The 17,232-nt window shown below is 46.4% G+C and overlaps 1 protein-coding gene across 8 annotated transcripts in view; it reads left to right on the top strand.

Annotated features, from left to right (window-relative positions):
* Positions 1-17,232, top strand: part of ZNF462 (zinc finger protein 462) — a 139,512-nt gene that overhangs the window by 58,707 nt on the left and 63,573 nt on the right. For 3 of the 8 annotated variants that reach the window (XM_084783100.1, XM_084783101.1, XM_084783102.1), the window contains exons 3-7: positions 369-5,983; positions 6,770-6,934; positions 9,221-9,507; positions 12,755-12,873; positions 16,660-16,851. In XM_084783100.1, coding sequence (XP_084639226.1) covers positions 369-5,983; positions 6,770-6,934; positions 9,221-9,507; positions 12,755-12,873; positions 16,660-16,851 — 6,378 coding nt within the window. The remainder of the gene's footprint in view (positions 1-368; positions 5,984-6,769; positions 6,935-9,220; positions 9,508-12,754; positions 12,874-16,659; positions 16,852-17,232) is intronic. The other 5 variants (XM_084783103.1, XM_084783104.1, XM_084783105.1 and 2 more) reach the window with 3 other exon arrangements.

The following is a 17,232-nucleotide window of genomic DNA, read 5'->3' on the forward strand; positions in this document are numbered from 1 at the left end:
TGTTGCTTTCTGCAAGCCATTTTTTACTATGGAGGCATCATTCTTCTCTTAGGTATTCATGTTATTGTTCTTTCAGTGTCCCTGTGTGATCTACTTCTAATGTTGAAAACAAAGTATCTTAGAAAGTTCTAGAATAAACCTTAAAGTGGATGAAACTCATCTTTATTCTTTATTAAAGTTATCTATGGCACCTTCATCATTAGCACTCTGTGGATAGCCTTCTGGACTACATCTTAAAGTCTCATGCCTGATGAATGTGATTCTTACTGATAAAGAATAACAGGCACGGTGCTGGTTTGTGTGGTTGAATGTCATATGCTCTTTGATTTTACTTTTCTCACTTTCCCCTTCTTACATATTCTCTTTAGGTCAAAGTGCAGCTGCACTGGGGAGTGGAAGTTACTATGGCCACAGTCCAGGATATTACGGTCAGCATATTGCCCCTAATCCCAAACCAACCAACAAATTTTTTCAGTGCAAGTTCTGCGTACGATACTTCAGGTCAAAAAATCTCCTCATAGAACACACTAGGAAGGTCCATGGAGCTCAAGCTGAAGGGAGTTTGACAGGACCTCCTGTCCCAGGATCCTTAAATTATAATATCATGATGCACGAAGGATTTGGAAAGGTCTTTTCTTGCCAGTTTTGCACATACAAATCACCTCGGAGGGCAAGAATCATTAAGCACCAGAAGATGTACCACAAAAACAGTTTGAAGGAATCTGCAGCATCCCCACCCGCGCCGGCTCCACTGCCAGACGCTGTGGTTCCACCTGTGTCCTTGCAGGACCCCTGTAAGGAACTGCCAGCAGAAGTTGTGGAACGCAGCATCCTAGAATCCATGGTCAAGCCTTTGACCAAGTCTCGGGGCAACTTCTGTTGTGAGTGGTGCAGCTATCAGACCCCCCGCCGAGAACGCTGGTGTGATCACATGATGAAGAAACACCGCAGTATGGTCAAGATCCTCTCGAATATCAGACAGCAGCAAGAAGGGACCAATGTACCCGAAGTGCAAAGCAGCAATGAACCCAGCCCCACATCCAACTCCACCTACCTGTCAATGAATGCTGCAAGCCGGGAGGTGCCCAACACTAATGTCTCCAATTACAGGGGCTCAGTGGGCAACTCCGTCATGAGACCTAACTCTTCTTCTGCTTCCAAGTTTTCTTCTATGTCTTACCCTCAAATGAAGCCGAAGTCACCTCATAATTCTGGCCTCGTGAACTTGACAGAGAGGTCCCGTTATGGAATGTCTGACATGACCAATTCATCTGCTGACCTGGACACTAACAGCATGCTGAATGACTCTAGTTCTGACGAGGATTTAAATGAGATAGACAGTGAGAATGGTCTAAGTGTTCTGGATCACCAGGCGTCGGGCCTGTCTGCAGAGCAACTAATGGGCTCTGATGGCAACAAATTGCTAGAGACCAAGGGGATTCCGTTTAGAAGGTTCATGAATAGGTTCCAGTGTCCCTTTTGTCCTTTCCTCACCATGCATCGGCGCAGCATATCCCGTCACATAGAAAACATCCACCTGTCTGGAAAGACCGCTGTCTACAAATGTGACGAGTGTCCATTTACTTGTAAGAGCTCATTAAAACTCGGGGCTCATAAGCAGTGTCACACGGGTACGTCAGATTGGGATGCTGTGAATTCTCAGAGCGAAAGCCTCGCTCCCTCTTTGAATGAAGGTCTGGTATCTTACGAGAGCTCCAGCATCAATGGTAGAAAGTCGGGAGTCATGTTGGATCCCTTGCCACAGCAGCAGCCACCACAGCCACCTCCGCCGCCGCCACCCCCACCGCCACCATCACAGCCACTGCAGCAGCCCCCGCCACCGCAGCTGCAGTCACCACACCAGGTGCCACCCCAGCCACAGCCACCCCCAACGCAGCAGCCACAGCCATCCTCACAGGTCCCACCCTTGCACCCTTATAAGTGTACCATGTGTAGTTACTCCACCATGACTCTGAAAGGGTTAAGGGTCCATCAGCAGCACAAGCATTCGTTCTGTGACAACTTGCCAAAATTCGAGGGGCAGCCCTCAAGCCTACCACTGGAAAACGAGACAGATAGCCACCCCACTTCCAGCAACACTGTGAAGAAAAGCCAGACCTCAATTCTTGGATTATCCTCCAAGAATAACTTTGTCGCTAAGGCCTCTAGGAAGCTCGCGAATGACTTCCCTCTAGATTTGTCGCCCGTTAAGAAGCGGACAAGGATTGACGAGATAGCAAGCAATTTGCAGAGCAAAATCAACCAAACCAAACTGCAGGAAGATGCGATCATCAATGTCGAGGATGATGAGGAGGAAGAGGATGACAACGAAGTAGAGATAGAGGTTGAGCTGGACAGGGAAGAAGAGCCAACAGAACCCATCATGGAGGTTCCCGCTTCCTTTTCAGCCCAACAGATTTGGGCCAGAGACACCAGTGAGCCCCAGAAGGAGCCCAACTATAGAAGTGTCACCCATGATTACAATGCCACCAATGGGGCTGAGATCGAACTCACGCTTTCGGAAGATGAGGAGGATTATTATGGCTCTTCAACAAGCATAAAAGACCATCAAGTATCCAATGCGGCTCTGCTGAACACCCAGCCCCCTATCTACGGGACGGAACACAATAATGAAAATACCGATTTTGGTGACTCTGGAAGGCTTTACTATTGTAAACACTGTGACTTTAATAATAAATCTGCCCGGAGTGTTAGCACCCACTACCAGCGAATGCACCCATACATTAAGTTCAGCTTTAGGTATATCTTGGACCCTAATGATCACAGTGCAGTGTACAGGTGCCTGGAATGCTACATTGACTACACCAACTTTGAAGACCTCCAACAGCATTATGGTGAACATCACCCAGAGGCCATGAATGTACTCAACTTTGACCATTCGGACCTGATCTACCGATGTCGGTTTTGTTCCTACACAAGCCCGAATGTCAGAAGCCTGATGCCACATTACCAAAGAATGCATCCCACGGTGAAAATCAACAATGCCATGATATTTTCCAGCTATGTTGTAGAGCAGCAGGAAGGGCTGAATGCCGAGTCCCAGACCCTGCGGGAGATTCTGAATTCAGCTCCCAAGAGCATGGCAACATCCACTCCTGTGGCGCGTGGTGGTGGTATGCCAGCGACGTTTAACAAAAACACTCCTCCTAAGACCTTTAGTCCCGAATGTGAAAACCAGAAGGACCCTTCGGTCAACACCGTTGTCGTTTATGATTGTGATGTCTGCTCATTTGCGAGCCCCAACATGCACTCTGTCTTGGTTCACTATCAGAAGAAACACCCCGAAGAAAAGGCCTCGTACTTTAGGATCCAGAAAACCATGCGCATGGTGTCTGTGGACAGAGGCTCTGCCCTTTCCCAATTATCATTTGAGGTGGGTGCTCCAATGTCTCCCAAAATGTCCAACATGGGTTCCCCACCCCCCCCACAGCCCCCACCACCAGACCTCAGTACTGAGCTTTACTACTGCAAACACTGCTCCTACAGCAATCGGTCAGTTGTGGGGGTCCTTGTTCATTACCAGAAAAGACACCCAGAAATAAAGGTCACTGCCAAATATATCAGACAGGCTCCTCCCACAGCTGCCATGATGAGAGGGGCCGAAGGGCTCCAAGATTCCCCTCTGCCTCCTGCCCCCCTGCAGCTGAACCGGAGCAGTTCTGAGAGAGATTGCCCTCCTGTGGAGACCGAGATGTTTTTTTGCCAGCACTGTGATTACGGGAACCGGACGGTGAAAGGTGTTCTCATTCATTATCAGAAGAAGCACCGTGACTTCAAGGCCAACGCTGATGTGATCAGGCAGCACACAGCCACCATCCGAAGCCTCTGTGACCGAAACCAGAAGCCTGCCAGCTGTGTGCTTCTCCCTGCTTCTGGTATGGAACGGGACAAAGGGAAACTTCGAGCACTCAAGTGTAGGCAGTGCTCCTATACCTCCCCCTATTTCTATGCACTGAGGAAACATATCAAGAAAGATCACCCTGCCCTGAAGGCCACAGTCACGTCTATCATGCGATGGGCGTTTCTAGATGGCTTGATAGAAGCTGGCTACCACTGTGAGTGGTGCATCTATTCCCACGTGGAGCCCAGTGGTTTGCTCCTGCATTACCAAAGGAGACACCCTGAGCATTATGTAGATTACACTTACATGGCTACAAAGCTCTGGGCTGGGCCGGACCCATCCTCTCCCACTCTCACCATGCCAGCTGAAGCCAAAACGTACAGGTGCAGGGACTGTGTTTTTGAAGCCGTCTCCATCTGGGACATCACCAATCATTACCAAGCCTTCCACCCCTGGGCCATGAATGGTGATGAATCAGTGTTGCTAGATATCATCAAGGAGAAAGATGGCGTCGACAAGACCATCCTTGCGCCCGAAGAGTTGCTAGGCCCTGTGAATTGTGAAAACAGTATGCCCACCTCCCTCCCCGAGCAGGAAGCTGAGTGCCCAGAGGATGCCAGACTTTCCCCAGAGAAAAGCATTCACCTGGCTTCAGCTAACCCTGCTATTTCTTCCACCCCGTACCAATGCACGGTGTGCCAGTCTGAGTACAACAACTTGCACGGCCTCCTCACGCATTATGGGAAGAAGCATCCTGGCATGAAAGTGAAGGCTGCGGATTTTGCCCAGGATATTGACATCAACCCAGGTGCTGTCTACAAATGCAGGCATTGCCCGTACATCAACACTCGCATCCATGGCGTCCTGACCCACTACCAGAAGCGACACCCAGCCATCAAGGTGACCGCTGAGGACTTTGTGCACGATGTGGAGCAGTCGGCTGACATATCCCAGAATGACGTGGAGGAGACAAGCAGGATTTTCAAGCAAGGGTATGGTGCCTACCGGTGCAAGCTGTGCCCTTATACACACGGCACTCTGGAGAAACTCAAAGTCCATTATGAGAAGTACCACAACCAGCCTGAGTTTGACGTCTTCTCCCCATCGCCCCCGAAGCTGCCAGTCTCCCTGGAGCCTGAGATAACCACTGAAGTGAGCCCCTCCCAGGTCTCCGTGACTGAAGAGGAGGTGGGAGAGGACCCCATGTCCACTTCTCACTTCTCTACCTCGCATCTGGTCTCCCACACTGTGTTCCGGTGCCAGCTCTGCAAGTATTTCTGTTCCACGAGGAAGGGCATCGCCAGGCACTACCGGATCAAGCACAATAATGTCCGTGCCCAGCCCGAGGGCAAGAACAATCTCTTCAAGTGTGCCCTGTGTGCCTACACCAACCCCATCCGCAAGGGACTGGCAGCCCACTACCAGAAGCGCCACGACATTGATGCGTATTACACCCACTGCCTTGCGGCTTCCAGGACCATCAGTGACAAACCCAACAAGGTGATCATCCCATCCCCACCCAAAGATGACTCTCCTCAGCTGAGCGAGGAACTACGGAGGGCTGTGGAGAAGAAGAAGTGCTCCTTATGTTCCTTTCAGTCTTTCAGCAAGAAAGGCATCGTGTCCCATTATATGAAGCGCCACCCAGGGGTTTTCCCAAAGAAGCAGCACGCCAGCAAATTGGGGGGCTACTTCACAGCGGTCTATGCAGATGAGCACGAGAAACCCCCGTTGATGGAAGAAGAGGAGAGGAGCGGCTTTGAGAGGGCTGAGGTGGAGGGCGAAGCTCAGGACATCGAGTGGCTCCCGTTCCGCTGCATCAAATGCTTCAAGCTGTCCTTCAGCACGGCGGAGCTGCTGTGCATGCATTACACAGACCACCACAGCAGGGACCTCAAGCGGGACTTCGTCATCCTAGGCAGCGGCCCCCGCTTCCAGGGCTCCACCTTCCAGTGTAAGCACTGTGATAGCAAACTGCAAAGCACAGCCGAGCTGACCTCACACTTGAACATTCACAATGAGGAATTCCAGAAGCGTGCCAAACGTCAGGAGAGGAGGAAACAGCTTTTGAGCAAGCAGAAATATGCAGATGGTGCTTTTGCAGATTTCAAACAGGAGAGGGTAAGGATACGTTTTGATTTCCCTTCCCCCAGGAGGCCTCTCGTCACTGGTGCCCACATGCACTTCTTCGTTGCCAGCCAAACTGCTGCAGGCTTCCTAGTGACTTAGCTTGCCAGAGAGCTCAATAAGTCAATTAAACATTTCGAGCTTGATTATCCTCCATTCTCTCTCTGCCTTTACCCCACTCCAAGGTCCTGTTTCCCTCCCCTTCTCCCTCTGACTCCGCCCATGGCTCCTCAGGGGAGGTTCCGGGTGGTTTCTATGTATGTCTTCCTGCCAAGTAGTGTTTTCTGAAGCCCAGTTAGATGACAATGCTCTCTTTTCCTAAGGAAGTTGTGGGCTGTCTCTTGCTATCCTTAGCTTTTCTCAGCCGTGACATTGTCTCCAGTGTTTGCTTCAGGAACCTAACATCTCAAGGAATAGATTTTTTTTTTTTAAGTCAAGAAGTTCATTAAAGGAATAACAGTGCAACTTTTCACCTGCGTAGTCGAAACTGGTCTGGAGGCCAGATAACTTAGTAGCTGTCGCTATGGGCTTCTACACAGAAATCTCTCCTCACCAGCTGGAACCTAACTGGGTTCCAGAGACTACATCTTGTAGGCAGTGTGCCATGACTGATGAAGTGGGTATTTCTATATAAAAAAAATACTTGCCTCTGTCTCCTTTGGCTTTTAACCTGCTAATCCTCTTTAAAACACAATATTCCAGTAAAGTCTAAAAAAGTAAAAATGCCTGCCTTTGCGGGAGGGTGTGCTGTACTGATTGGCTACCACTGTGTTTTACCAGCCTTTTGGTCACTTAGAAGAGGTGCCAAAGATCAAGGAGAGGAAAGTGGTGGGCTACAAGTGTAAATTCTGCGTGGAAGTGCACCCAACGCTTCGAGCCATCTGTAACCATCTTCGAAAACATGTCCAGTATGGCAGTGTCCCAGCTGTGTCGTCTGCCGTGAAGGTGAGGAGAGGAAGGTGCAGGTACCTGGTGTGTGTGTGTGTGTGTGTGTGTGTGTGTGTGTGTGTGTGTGTGTGTGTGTGTGTACATGGACATATCTGAGTCATTTATTAACCCATTGCTTGAAATGGCCTGGCCGAGTGTGGCTCGAGATGCGGGCATGCTTGAGTTATGCTCGGCTTTCTTTTGGTTTGTTTTGATTTCCTTGCAGGTTGGACCTTCTGCAGCATTCTGTTCAGGGAAATGTTTGGTTTTGATCTGGTTTCTGATTCCAGGGAACAATTTGGTGGACTAGGATGGTCCCACATTCTCATGTAGGAAGCTTGGGGGTCATGTTGTGTTGTGCTGACTGCCACTAGATCGTCATCGTTCTGAGTTGTTCAGGGGAGGGAATTGAGTGGGCCCTGTTCCCTTCATCTGGACCTCCCACTGTGACAGTCCAGGAAGATCTGCAGTTTGCTTTTTCCTAGATTCTTCAAGGTGCACAAGGAGCATTTGATCAAATATAAAACTAAAAGCCTTTAAGACTTGGTTTGTCCCCTGCACCCGTACATGATGCTTCCAGTGCCTTCCTTCTTTCCCCTTGCCTTTGCTAGATTACCTGTTTTGAACACCACAATCCAAATAGCAGCTACTGTTTCAATAGACAAGTCTCCACCCCTACCTTCTAGAAGGTTCTTACCACTTCTGAACACAGAAATTAATTCAGGTTTCTGCCCTTTCCATCTGGATATTGGAATGCATTTTTTATTATTTGCTCTTGGCCTTTGTGTCCTGTTTACTCTGAAGGTAATGCTTATCTTTTCTTGAACACTGACTGAACCCTTGTCTTTGAGGAGAACACTGGCAACCCAGGGACAAAGGCGATAGATTCTACACTCGACTGTGGTGCATCCCAGGCTTGCTTCCTAGACTCTCAAAGTAGATAAAAATCAGTAATCCAAGAAGCTACTTCTTAGTTTTTGGAATTAACCCCACAGTAACTTTCATTTGGAGGTGGCATTTCTAACTGCAAAATAGAGGCAGGGAGCAAAGATCTCTGCTCAGCTTCGTTTCCAGGTGGCCCAAGGTTCTGAGCTGACCAGTGTCCTAGAAACTTAGACACACACACACACACACACACACACACACACACACACACACACACACCAGGCACCTAGACCTTCCTTATCTCACCTTGATGGCAGCTGACATGACCTAGACATTGTCATACCTCTGGAGGTGGTTGTAGATGGCTCAAAGCATTGGGTGCACTTCCACATAGAGTTGACACTTGTAGCCCACCGCTTTCCTCTCCTTGATATTTGACACCATGACCAAGGCAACTCTTATAAAAAAAGAAAGCATTCTATTAGGGGCTTGCTTACAGTTTTTCGTTTTAGTCCATTGGCATCATGGTGAGTGAGTCGAGTGTGATAGAGCATCACTATGGTGCCAGAGAAGTAGCTGAGAGCTCTACATTCCAGTTTATAGGCAGCAGGCGGAGAAAGGAGAGACACTGGACTTGACATGGGGCTTTGAAACATCAAAGCCCATCTCTAGTGATACACTTCCTCCAACAGGAACACACTTACTCCAACAGGACACACCTCCTAATCTTTCCCAAACCGTTCATTGACTGGGGACTAAGTGTGCTTTTTGAACCTATGGAGGCTGTTCTCATGCAAACCACCACAGCTGGACTATGTTCTTACCCATGCTTTCTTTCTCTTTCCTCCCCTCACATTTCCTGTCACTCCAGCTCTCCTCTTTCCTCTTTCTTCTCTCAGAATCCTAATCTTAATCCATATTTATTTTGGAATAGATGAGAATACAATTTAAATTTTCTTTTCTTTTCTTTTTTTTTTTTTTTTTTTTTAAGTTTTTCGAGACAGGGTCTCTCTGTTAGCTTTGGCTGTCCTGAACTTTCTATGTAGACCAGGCTGGCCTTGAACTCACAGCAATCTGCCTGCCTCTGCCTCCCAAGCACTGGGATTAAAGGCATGCGCCACCATGCCTGGCTTCAAATGTAGTTTTAAGATTGGGAGTCTCAGGCTCTCTAGTTCCAAATTATGTTGTCCCAAAATCAAGTTCGCTGTGGAAAAATAAAAAGAAAAAAGAAAAAGAAAGAAAAAAAAAATGACTCTCAAGCTTGCCTTATCTGTCCGGGGAGCCAGAGAAGCAGGGGTGAAAACATTGACGGAAATGCTGACGAGCTTGGGAGAATGAAGGGAAAAGAAGCAAGCTGGGGTAATACCAATGGATATTTATTTTGTTGGTGGGGCATGTGTGTGTGTGTGGTTCTCTTAGCAGGAGGCTGAAGACCCTTCCCACTTGTTCCTGGATGGATTGGAAGCAGCCAGAGACGCCAGTGGCACCCTGGTGGGCCGGGTGGATGGTGGACACTGCTTGCTTGATGGAATGTTGGAGGATGGAACCCGGCCGGGGGGATACCATTGCAGTCAATGTGACCGAGTCCTGATGTCCATGCAGGGGCTGCGTTCTCATGAGAGGAGCCACCTGGCCCTGGCCATGTTTACCCGCGAGGACAAGTACAGCTGCCAGTATTGCTCCTTTGTCTCTGCTTTCAGACACAAGTAAGTGCCACTGGGCAGTCCCTCCTTGTTACTGGAAGAAACTGTCTTAGAGAAGACAGCTTAGCTGCAGCAGGAGACAGACCCTTGAGTGAACATGGAAGCTCAATTCATGGTCCTTACCTGCTGCTCAGGACTCCCCAAATATAGGGGGACCTTGACCCTCACTCTTGTCATCTATAAATTGGGCCTAGGAGGAGTGATGAGATGCTATGAGAGTTGGCAAATACTGCCATGTTTTTTAAAAGTGAGAAATGGAGAAATTGTTATGATTTACCCAAGAGAAGATACCATTTCCGGGAACTAAAATTTTTACTGATAGGTCCATTAAATATTTAGCCAAAAGTTAAATATCATTAGAAGGAGTCAAGTTCTCTTTGGAGAACCAAGATGATAGGGATGACAAATTTGTCCCCATTACCCCTTGTGACTAGAGCATCAATCGTTGGACGGTTTTAAGGCTTGTGGATGCCAACGATTTGCTGGGGACCAGCAAAGTGGAGGGATGAGGCGTTTCTTGACAAACCAGGAGAACTTACTTCTGTAAGTGTGGTCTTATGCATCCTATGGCAAGTACAAGGCAACACACACACACACACACACACACACAGAGAGAGAGACAGAGAGAGAGAGAGAGAGAGAGGGAGAGGGAGCTAAAACTCTTGGGAGTCTTAAGAAGTAGGAATGTCCCATTGCCTACCACAGCTTTGAAAGTGAAAACTTGTGGTGATAGGGGTGGGGGCTCTGAGAAGAGGATACTTTTTATCACATAACTATTCTTCCTGTAGGACTGGCAGGGTATTGAAGGTAGTTTGCTTACTGTTTATCTGTGTCGTGATTGAAAACGAGTAAGGTCTGTTTGTTCAAAGAGGTAAAGTCCAGGTGGAACTACCAAAACCAGGAAGAAGCCGTGTTTCTCTGGAGAGTAGGACAGATGACTGACTTACCTTTCACTCTGCTGCAGAGCCTAACAGATGCCTCCATCCAGTGGCATTAAAACTGGTGTTCTCCGCAGTTCCTTACAACACTGTGTGATGCACATAGGCCCTCAGTAAATAATTTGAAATAAAAGACTAATTTATGCCTGGCACTATGCCTTGGGAAAATATGAAGGTGATCAAGGTATGATTGGCTTATTTTTTTAAAAAAATGACTGGACAAAATAAGATACATTAACAAAAAAAAAAAGATTTCAGGTAGTGAGTTATCACAATTAAAAAACAGACAAAAAAGATTTCAGTAAAATGCTGTGAAATTTATCAAAAGACCATGCACTCACTATTTGGGAAGCATTAAGGTTTTATAGATTGTGGGCATTGGAGTCTTAAGCCTTAAAACAGGAAGGTGGGACCCGTGCAGTTTGAAAAGGAGTCAGGGCAGGGAGAATAAAGGGCCCAAGGTGGAGAAGATGTCATCCTCACTGAGGCCTGCCTGCTGGCTTGGTTTAAATAAACCTTAATGTACATGGGAAGGATAGTGGAAATTATCTCCTGGCTACCTATTAGGATGTCTATAAATGCCAGGAATTAGTGTATTATAATTACAGTACTGGCAAAAGGAAGAGTCTGAGATGAGTAACATATTCATAATTACTAATAATTATTGCACCTGCTGATGTAGCGGGCACTATCTTAAGTATCTTCAATTATTACCTCTTTATATTTACAAAATAGCCCATGAGCTATGAGCTCATTATTATCTCCATATTATAGATGGGAAAAGTGAGGCCTAACGAGACTAAATAGCTTTCCTGAGGCCATGTAACACATAAGTAAATAGCTGGGATACGCCGCAGGAGAATAACTGTATAGCTCAGTCAGGGAGGTCAATTTAGAAGAAGTGATAGGGGCTCGCTTAAGAAGTTAGGCCTGGGTTTCAAGAATGAGCTGGTAAATGCTAAGTCAAGAAGAAGAAGAAGTAGTATCCAGTTTTGAGTCAGCTTGGCTGGAAGAGTGGCAGGGCCACTTATGGAAGTGAGGAGAATTGGTTTTCTAGGAAAATGTGCTGGGTTTGGGTAGCCCAGGTTGCACGTAGGCTAGCTAATGGACATCAGGAGGCCATTGGTAGCATAGCTGTGGCACTCGGAAGAACATTACATGTTTCAATGGTAAGTGGCAGCAGTCCCCTGTGAGTCATTCAGAATAGGATGTAGCTCTCCAGGGCACTGTATGAAAAGAGAACATCCCACACCTTGTTGGTTAGATTTATTATTTTTCAGACTAATAATTATTAAGAAGTACTAGGGGTTCATTCTAATTAAGTCCATGTCCTCATAAACTGCTTCGGGAAGAGTGATGTATGGCAACTGTGGTTGGATTTATCAGAAGGGGGTTTCCAGCCCACTTGCACACGTGATTCCTTGAAATACCCTTGCACTGTGCTCCGTATTGGTATGGATCCTGGGAACACGGCAGTTTGTGTGAGCAGGTCATGCGCTGTGAACTCTTCCCTCCGGTTTCTGAGGAGAGCACAATTAACAATATAGAAAGGAAAGCCCTTTCTAGATTTTTCTGACCTCTAACTCCCTTCGCTCCTCCCCACCCCTTCACCCCCCACCCCCACCTCTGCCCACCTCTGCGCTGATGAGTTAGCTAGGCACTCTCACTAGAGCAGGTCTGGGCAGAAAAAAATTTGGATTACTGTCTTTCAGCATCCTGTGGTCTGAGAGGAGCAAATCATGATCTGCTATGAATCCATATCTCAATCCAAAAGATACCCCCACCCCCACCCCTCCATCTAGTTGTGGGGGAAGGGATAGTTTCATACAACTATCCTATAACTTGCCACTGTAGCCAAGGCTGGCCTTGAACTTCTGTTGCTCCTGCCTCTAACTTCTGAGCACTAGGATTATAGTTATATACAACCACACTGAGCTTTTTGTTGTTTTTGTTTGTTTGTTTGTTTGTTTGTTTGTTTTTGGATAAAGGGTTTTTCTGTGTAACCTTGGCTGTCCTGGAGTCACTTTGTAGACCAGGCTAGTATTGAACTCACAGAGATCTGCCTGCCTTTACCTCCCTGAGTGCTGGAATTACTAGCATGTTCTACTGTGCCCAGTCACACTCTTTCTCTAGATTCTCCTCCTATTAAGACTTGCTTTCACAATTCTAGCCTCTCTTTATTGGTAGTGGTGCACATCATCATTAGAAAACAACAGGGAAGCCATGGAACAGCTTAGAAATGGGATGTTTGGACCAGCGGAGGGCAAATGTGGATGGTCTTTAATCCTGCTTTCCTTTTCTTCCACTTCAAGCTTGGATCGCCACATGCAGACCCATCATGGACACCACAAACCATTCCGCTGCAAACTCTGCTCTTTCAAGTCATCCTATAACAGCCGGCTGAAGACGCACATCCTCAAAGCCCACGCTGGTGAGTTGGGACTGGCGGTCTCCTTCCTCAGTACCCTGTTGAGTTGCCTCCCTCATGGCTTTAAGTGAAATTTTATGTCTCCCAATAGGAGCCTACTTTATTCTTGGGATGGCTGCATGTTCAGTTTTAAAGAGAATGCACAATTCAATTTTATTCATAAAACCAAAACAATCACTAATACTTGATTGATGCTAACAGTTGGGAATTAGACTTTTGTTTTTTAAAATAAGTTTCTGAATTACCTTGGCCTGATCATGGGATTATAATTTTTTTTTAATTTATATTTTTTGTAAATTAGAAAAATCCACTAAAGCTAATTTCCACCTGAGATGGAACATAAGCTAACACAAAACTCAAGAAGCATGAAGCTTCTCAGGGGATGTTCTTATATGAACCACGCTCTTTCAACTTGAGTCACAAGCATCCGGGAGTTCTGCTGTTTCTGTCACTGCATGGCATTCATCCCAAGCTGTGCACCAAGCTGTGACAGCCATCATCTTACTCACTCTGACAGCATTCCAAGAGGGACAGCGCCATGCGATTCCCTCTATGCCTTTTGTAGCACTTTACCACACTCTGAACCGTATCACAGAAGCTGCCCAGCGCCTGGTTCCTTCACTTTGGCCACCGACTCACAACCCGTATCTTTCCTCTGCTTTATGAGTGTTAGGCTTGCTGAACTATGTGAATGTGGTAAAACTGCTTAAGCCACACAACTGCCCTCAACCTGGCTTGCGATCCGAGTCAGAACAAGGAGATTAGCTACGCATGCCTGTTTCTGATAGTATTTTAATGTCCCTGAGAAACTTCTAAAATCCAAGGAGACATTAGCTTTCAAGCTCAGGTTACTTTTTAATACGTGTATCATAATTACCATAAGTCCTTAGGCTGAGGCAGCATCCTGGTGAGCTTTCCCCATTGCCTTTGGACTTGACCAAAGCATCTTTACCAGAGGAGGGCTGGGGGGGGGGGGGATACTTTTGGCTCAGGTGAAGATGTCTGAACAATCCAGATGCCTCATAGACTTCAAAGCTGTCAGCTGAGTACATGTTCCTAGAGCTGATTGATAGTTGGCCAGAAGTTTCCAGAAAGAAAATAAAAGCAGTATAACTTGCTCTCTGTACCCTGTGGGGCATAGTCACTGTGGCTCTGAGCCACCGCGAGACCCTTGACTTGGAGAAAACAGTGTGTGTGCTACAAGTCTTTCAACTGATCTGTTTTCAGTTGATTGTTTTTTATCAGTGTCTACAGATAGGGTCTTGCTATATAGCTCATGCTGTCCCTGAAAACACTGTCTGTAGCCCACGCTGGTCTCAAACTTGCATTAGCTCTCCTCTCTCAGCCTGTGGAGTCCTGGGATCATAGGCATGTGCTATCATGTGTGGTATCCTGTTGCCTTTTAGAGCTAAGCAGGACTGGGGATAAGCAGATCTGGATTTAAGTCTTCAATTGTTAAACAGGCTCATAGCAACCTAACAAGGTTCACACAACCAAACTCACATTAGTATTAGGGGCTAGAAAGATGGCCTCTCGGTTTATGGATGCTTATTGCTTTTTGAGAGGACCTGAGTTGGGCTCTCAGTAACCACAGGAAGGCTCACAACCACCTATTCTTTACAACCACAAATCTAGGAGAGCCAACACCTAACACCCTCTGACTTCAGTGGGGACTGGACACATGTAGTGTACATATACTCATGTAGTTGCGCACACACACACACACACACACACACACACACACACATACACACACACACACGAGTAAATAAATAAACCTTTAAAAAAATTAATGAGAACAGTAATGGCTCTGGCTCTGGAGTCTTGTTTTTTTTTTTTTTTTTTTTTTTGCTTTGTTTTTTCTTTTTTTGAGACACGGTTTCTCTATGTTATCCTTAGCTGTTCTGGAGTCACTTTCTAGACCAGGCTGGCCTCGAACTCACAGCGATCCTCTTGCCTCTGTCTCCCAAGTGTTAGGATTAAAGGTGTGCACCACCATGCCCAGCTTAGATTCTTAATTTAATCTTAAAAACAAGCTTTTAAGTACCCAGGAGCAGAAGGACACACCTGTAATTCTCATATTTGGGAAACTGAAGCTGAGGAATCCGGGAGTTAAGGACGTCTTCTGCAACATAGCAAGATATCACCTAAAGAACATACTTGTTAGAGAAAAATTGAAAACAAAAGAAATATGTCCAGTCATCCTTAATGTTATTATATATAAAGGTCATTATTAATATTTGATAATTCCTGTCAACTGTTTTTTTCCCTATGATTATTTTTCCACAGTTGTGATTATAATGTGTATATAAAGAATGTTTTATGGTTCAATTCATTCTTCATTTTCTGTCTTTATTACAAGTTCTTCAAGAATTTGTTTTAATGGTGGATCACCAAGAGGATATACCTTCATTTGCCTAATTGTTTTCTATTGTTTCAAAATCTAGGTTGTTTCATATCTCTCCAGTATAAATAGTATACTTTTTCATCAGTCTGCCTGTTAATATTCTCTGTGTGTGTGCACATGTTCCATTGTTTGTATGTGTGTAAGTCAGAAGACGCCTTACCGAAGTCTGTTCTTTCTACCACGTGGGCTCCAAGGTTGTGTGGGTCCTGAGCCTTGCTCACACACATGCCTTTACCCACTGAGCATCCTTGCCAGTCCATAAATAGCATTAATCTCCAAATACAATCTTCTCTGTATTAAGGGTGCAACCCGTCCTCTCTCCTTCCCTCCTTCCCTTCTTCCCTCCCTCCCTCCCTTTCTCTTTGTCCCTTTTTCTTGCTCATTGGGATTTTTGTGATGGTATCTCACTATTACAGTCAGGCTGTCCTCTAACTCACAATCTTCCTGTTTTAGCTTAAATGCTGGGCTTATGAACGTAACCCCCGCCCCCTCATCCTGGCTTGTATGCTATTTTCTCAATAGAGACTCTTCAGGGGTAGGATTATAGGGTTAATAGATTGGGGGCCATATTGTTCTATTGTTACCGAAAATGAGATTGATTTCCCAGTTGATCAGACTGGTGTGTATTGGTTCAGTAATTGGCCACCAATAGCCTTCATTCTTAAAATGTAACCAACTTGAAAGGTGGTTTACAGCAAAGGTAAGCCACATTCTTGTCTTAATTTGGTCATGGCTTTCTGTGCTGTATTTCAGTTTAAATGTACCATTAAATACATGTTCTCCTTCCCGCTCGTGCTTACCACCTGCAATTCTCCCCACCTAAAGAAACGTTGGCACTTCTATACTGTTGATTAGCTAGCAAATGGGCTTTCCTGATGAGCTTCCCCTTAGCCCCAAATATATGTGGGGAGGAAATCGTTAAGCATGTGTCAGGTGAAGAGGTGGTTCAGCAGAATCAAATATTGAGAATTAGCACGATAGGGCTCCCGTAGAGGAACAGTATGCTTGAAAAAGCCGCAGAGATAAAGAATTAAGCTTACTGTTTTCTGTGGTTGAATGAAACCTGGCCCGATCCCTTTCAGCATGGAGAAGGTGGAAGAGGTCTGACACAGTGGGCGGGAACCATCCCAAAGCTGCAGTGCTGTAGGTGGAACCCGAGATGGACAAGCCCCAGGTGGCCTTATCAAGGAGCCCGTGACTGCTTCTTTCTAGGACCCTATGGCTGTGAGAATGGGCAGGGAGTTGGCCTTGGAGGATCTCTAGATCAAGACTCCTTACATCACATTTCTAGAAGGAGCCAATTAACTGTGTGACTTTGCTTTCTAGCCCCCTTTCTCCTGACTCCCGCCTTTCCTATCTACCTCACCACCGTCTCCTTCTAGGTGAACATGCCTACAAGTGTTCCTGGTGCTCCTTTTCCACCATGACAATCAGCCAGTTGAAGGAACACTCCCTCAAGGTCCACGGAAAAGCCTTGACCCTTCCCCGGCCACGGATTGTTAGTCTTCTCTCCTCGCATGCACACCACTCCTCTCAGAAGGCTGCCCCAGGTGAAGAAGTGGAAGACTCCAATGGTAAGAATGGGTTCCCAAGATGGAATCAGCCAGGAGGGGTTGGAGTGAGCTGGAGGAAATTCTTACATGAAAATGTCATGGTTCAAATGAAGGAAAGGATGCACAAACTCGATTTACTGGAGCAGGAAGGGGTGCATCCTCAGCACCTGCCTGGTGCCCTGGTAGTAATGTCTGGGTATCAAATACAGCATCATGCTGGGTGGGATGCACTGGCGTTGGGTGCTTCCATGTGGATTCTTGGGATATTGGGATAGAATCTGTTGCTTTTAGGAGTATCTTGTAAGAAAATGGCTTGTGAGGTGCATGGGGTGTCAATTGTGCAAGTTAACCAAAGCTCAGAATTGAGGGGGAAGACTGAATGACCGAGGCACTCATATGGGA

This window comes from Acomys minous, assembly GCF_964271855.1.
Source record: "Acomys minous genome assembly, chromosome: 1".
NCBI lineage: Eukaryota > Metazoa > Chordata > Mammalia > Rodentia > Muridae > Acomys > Acomys minous.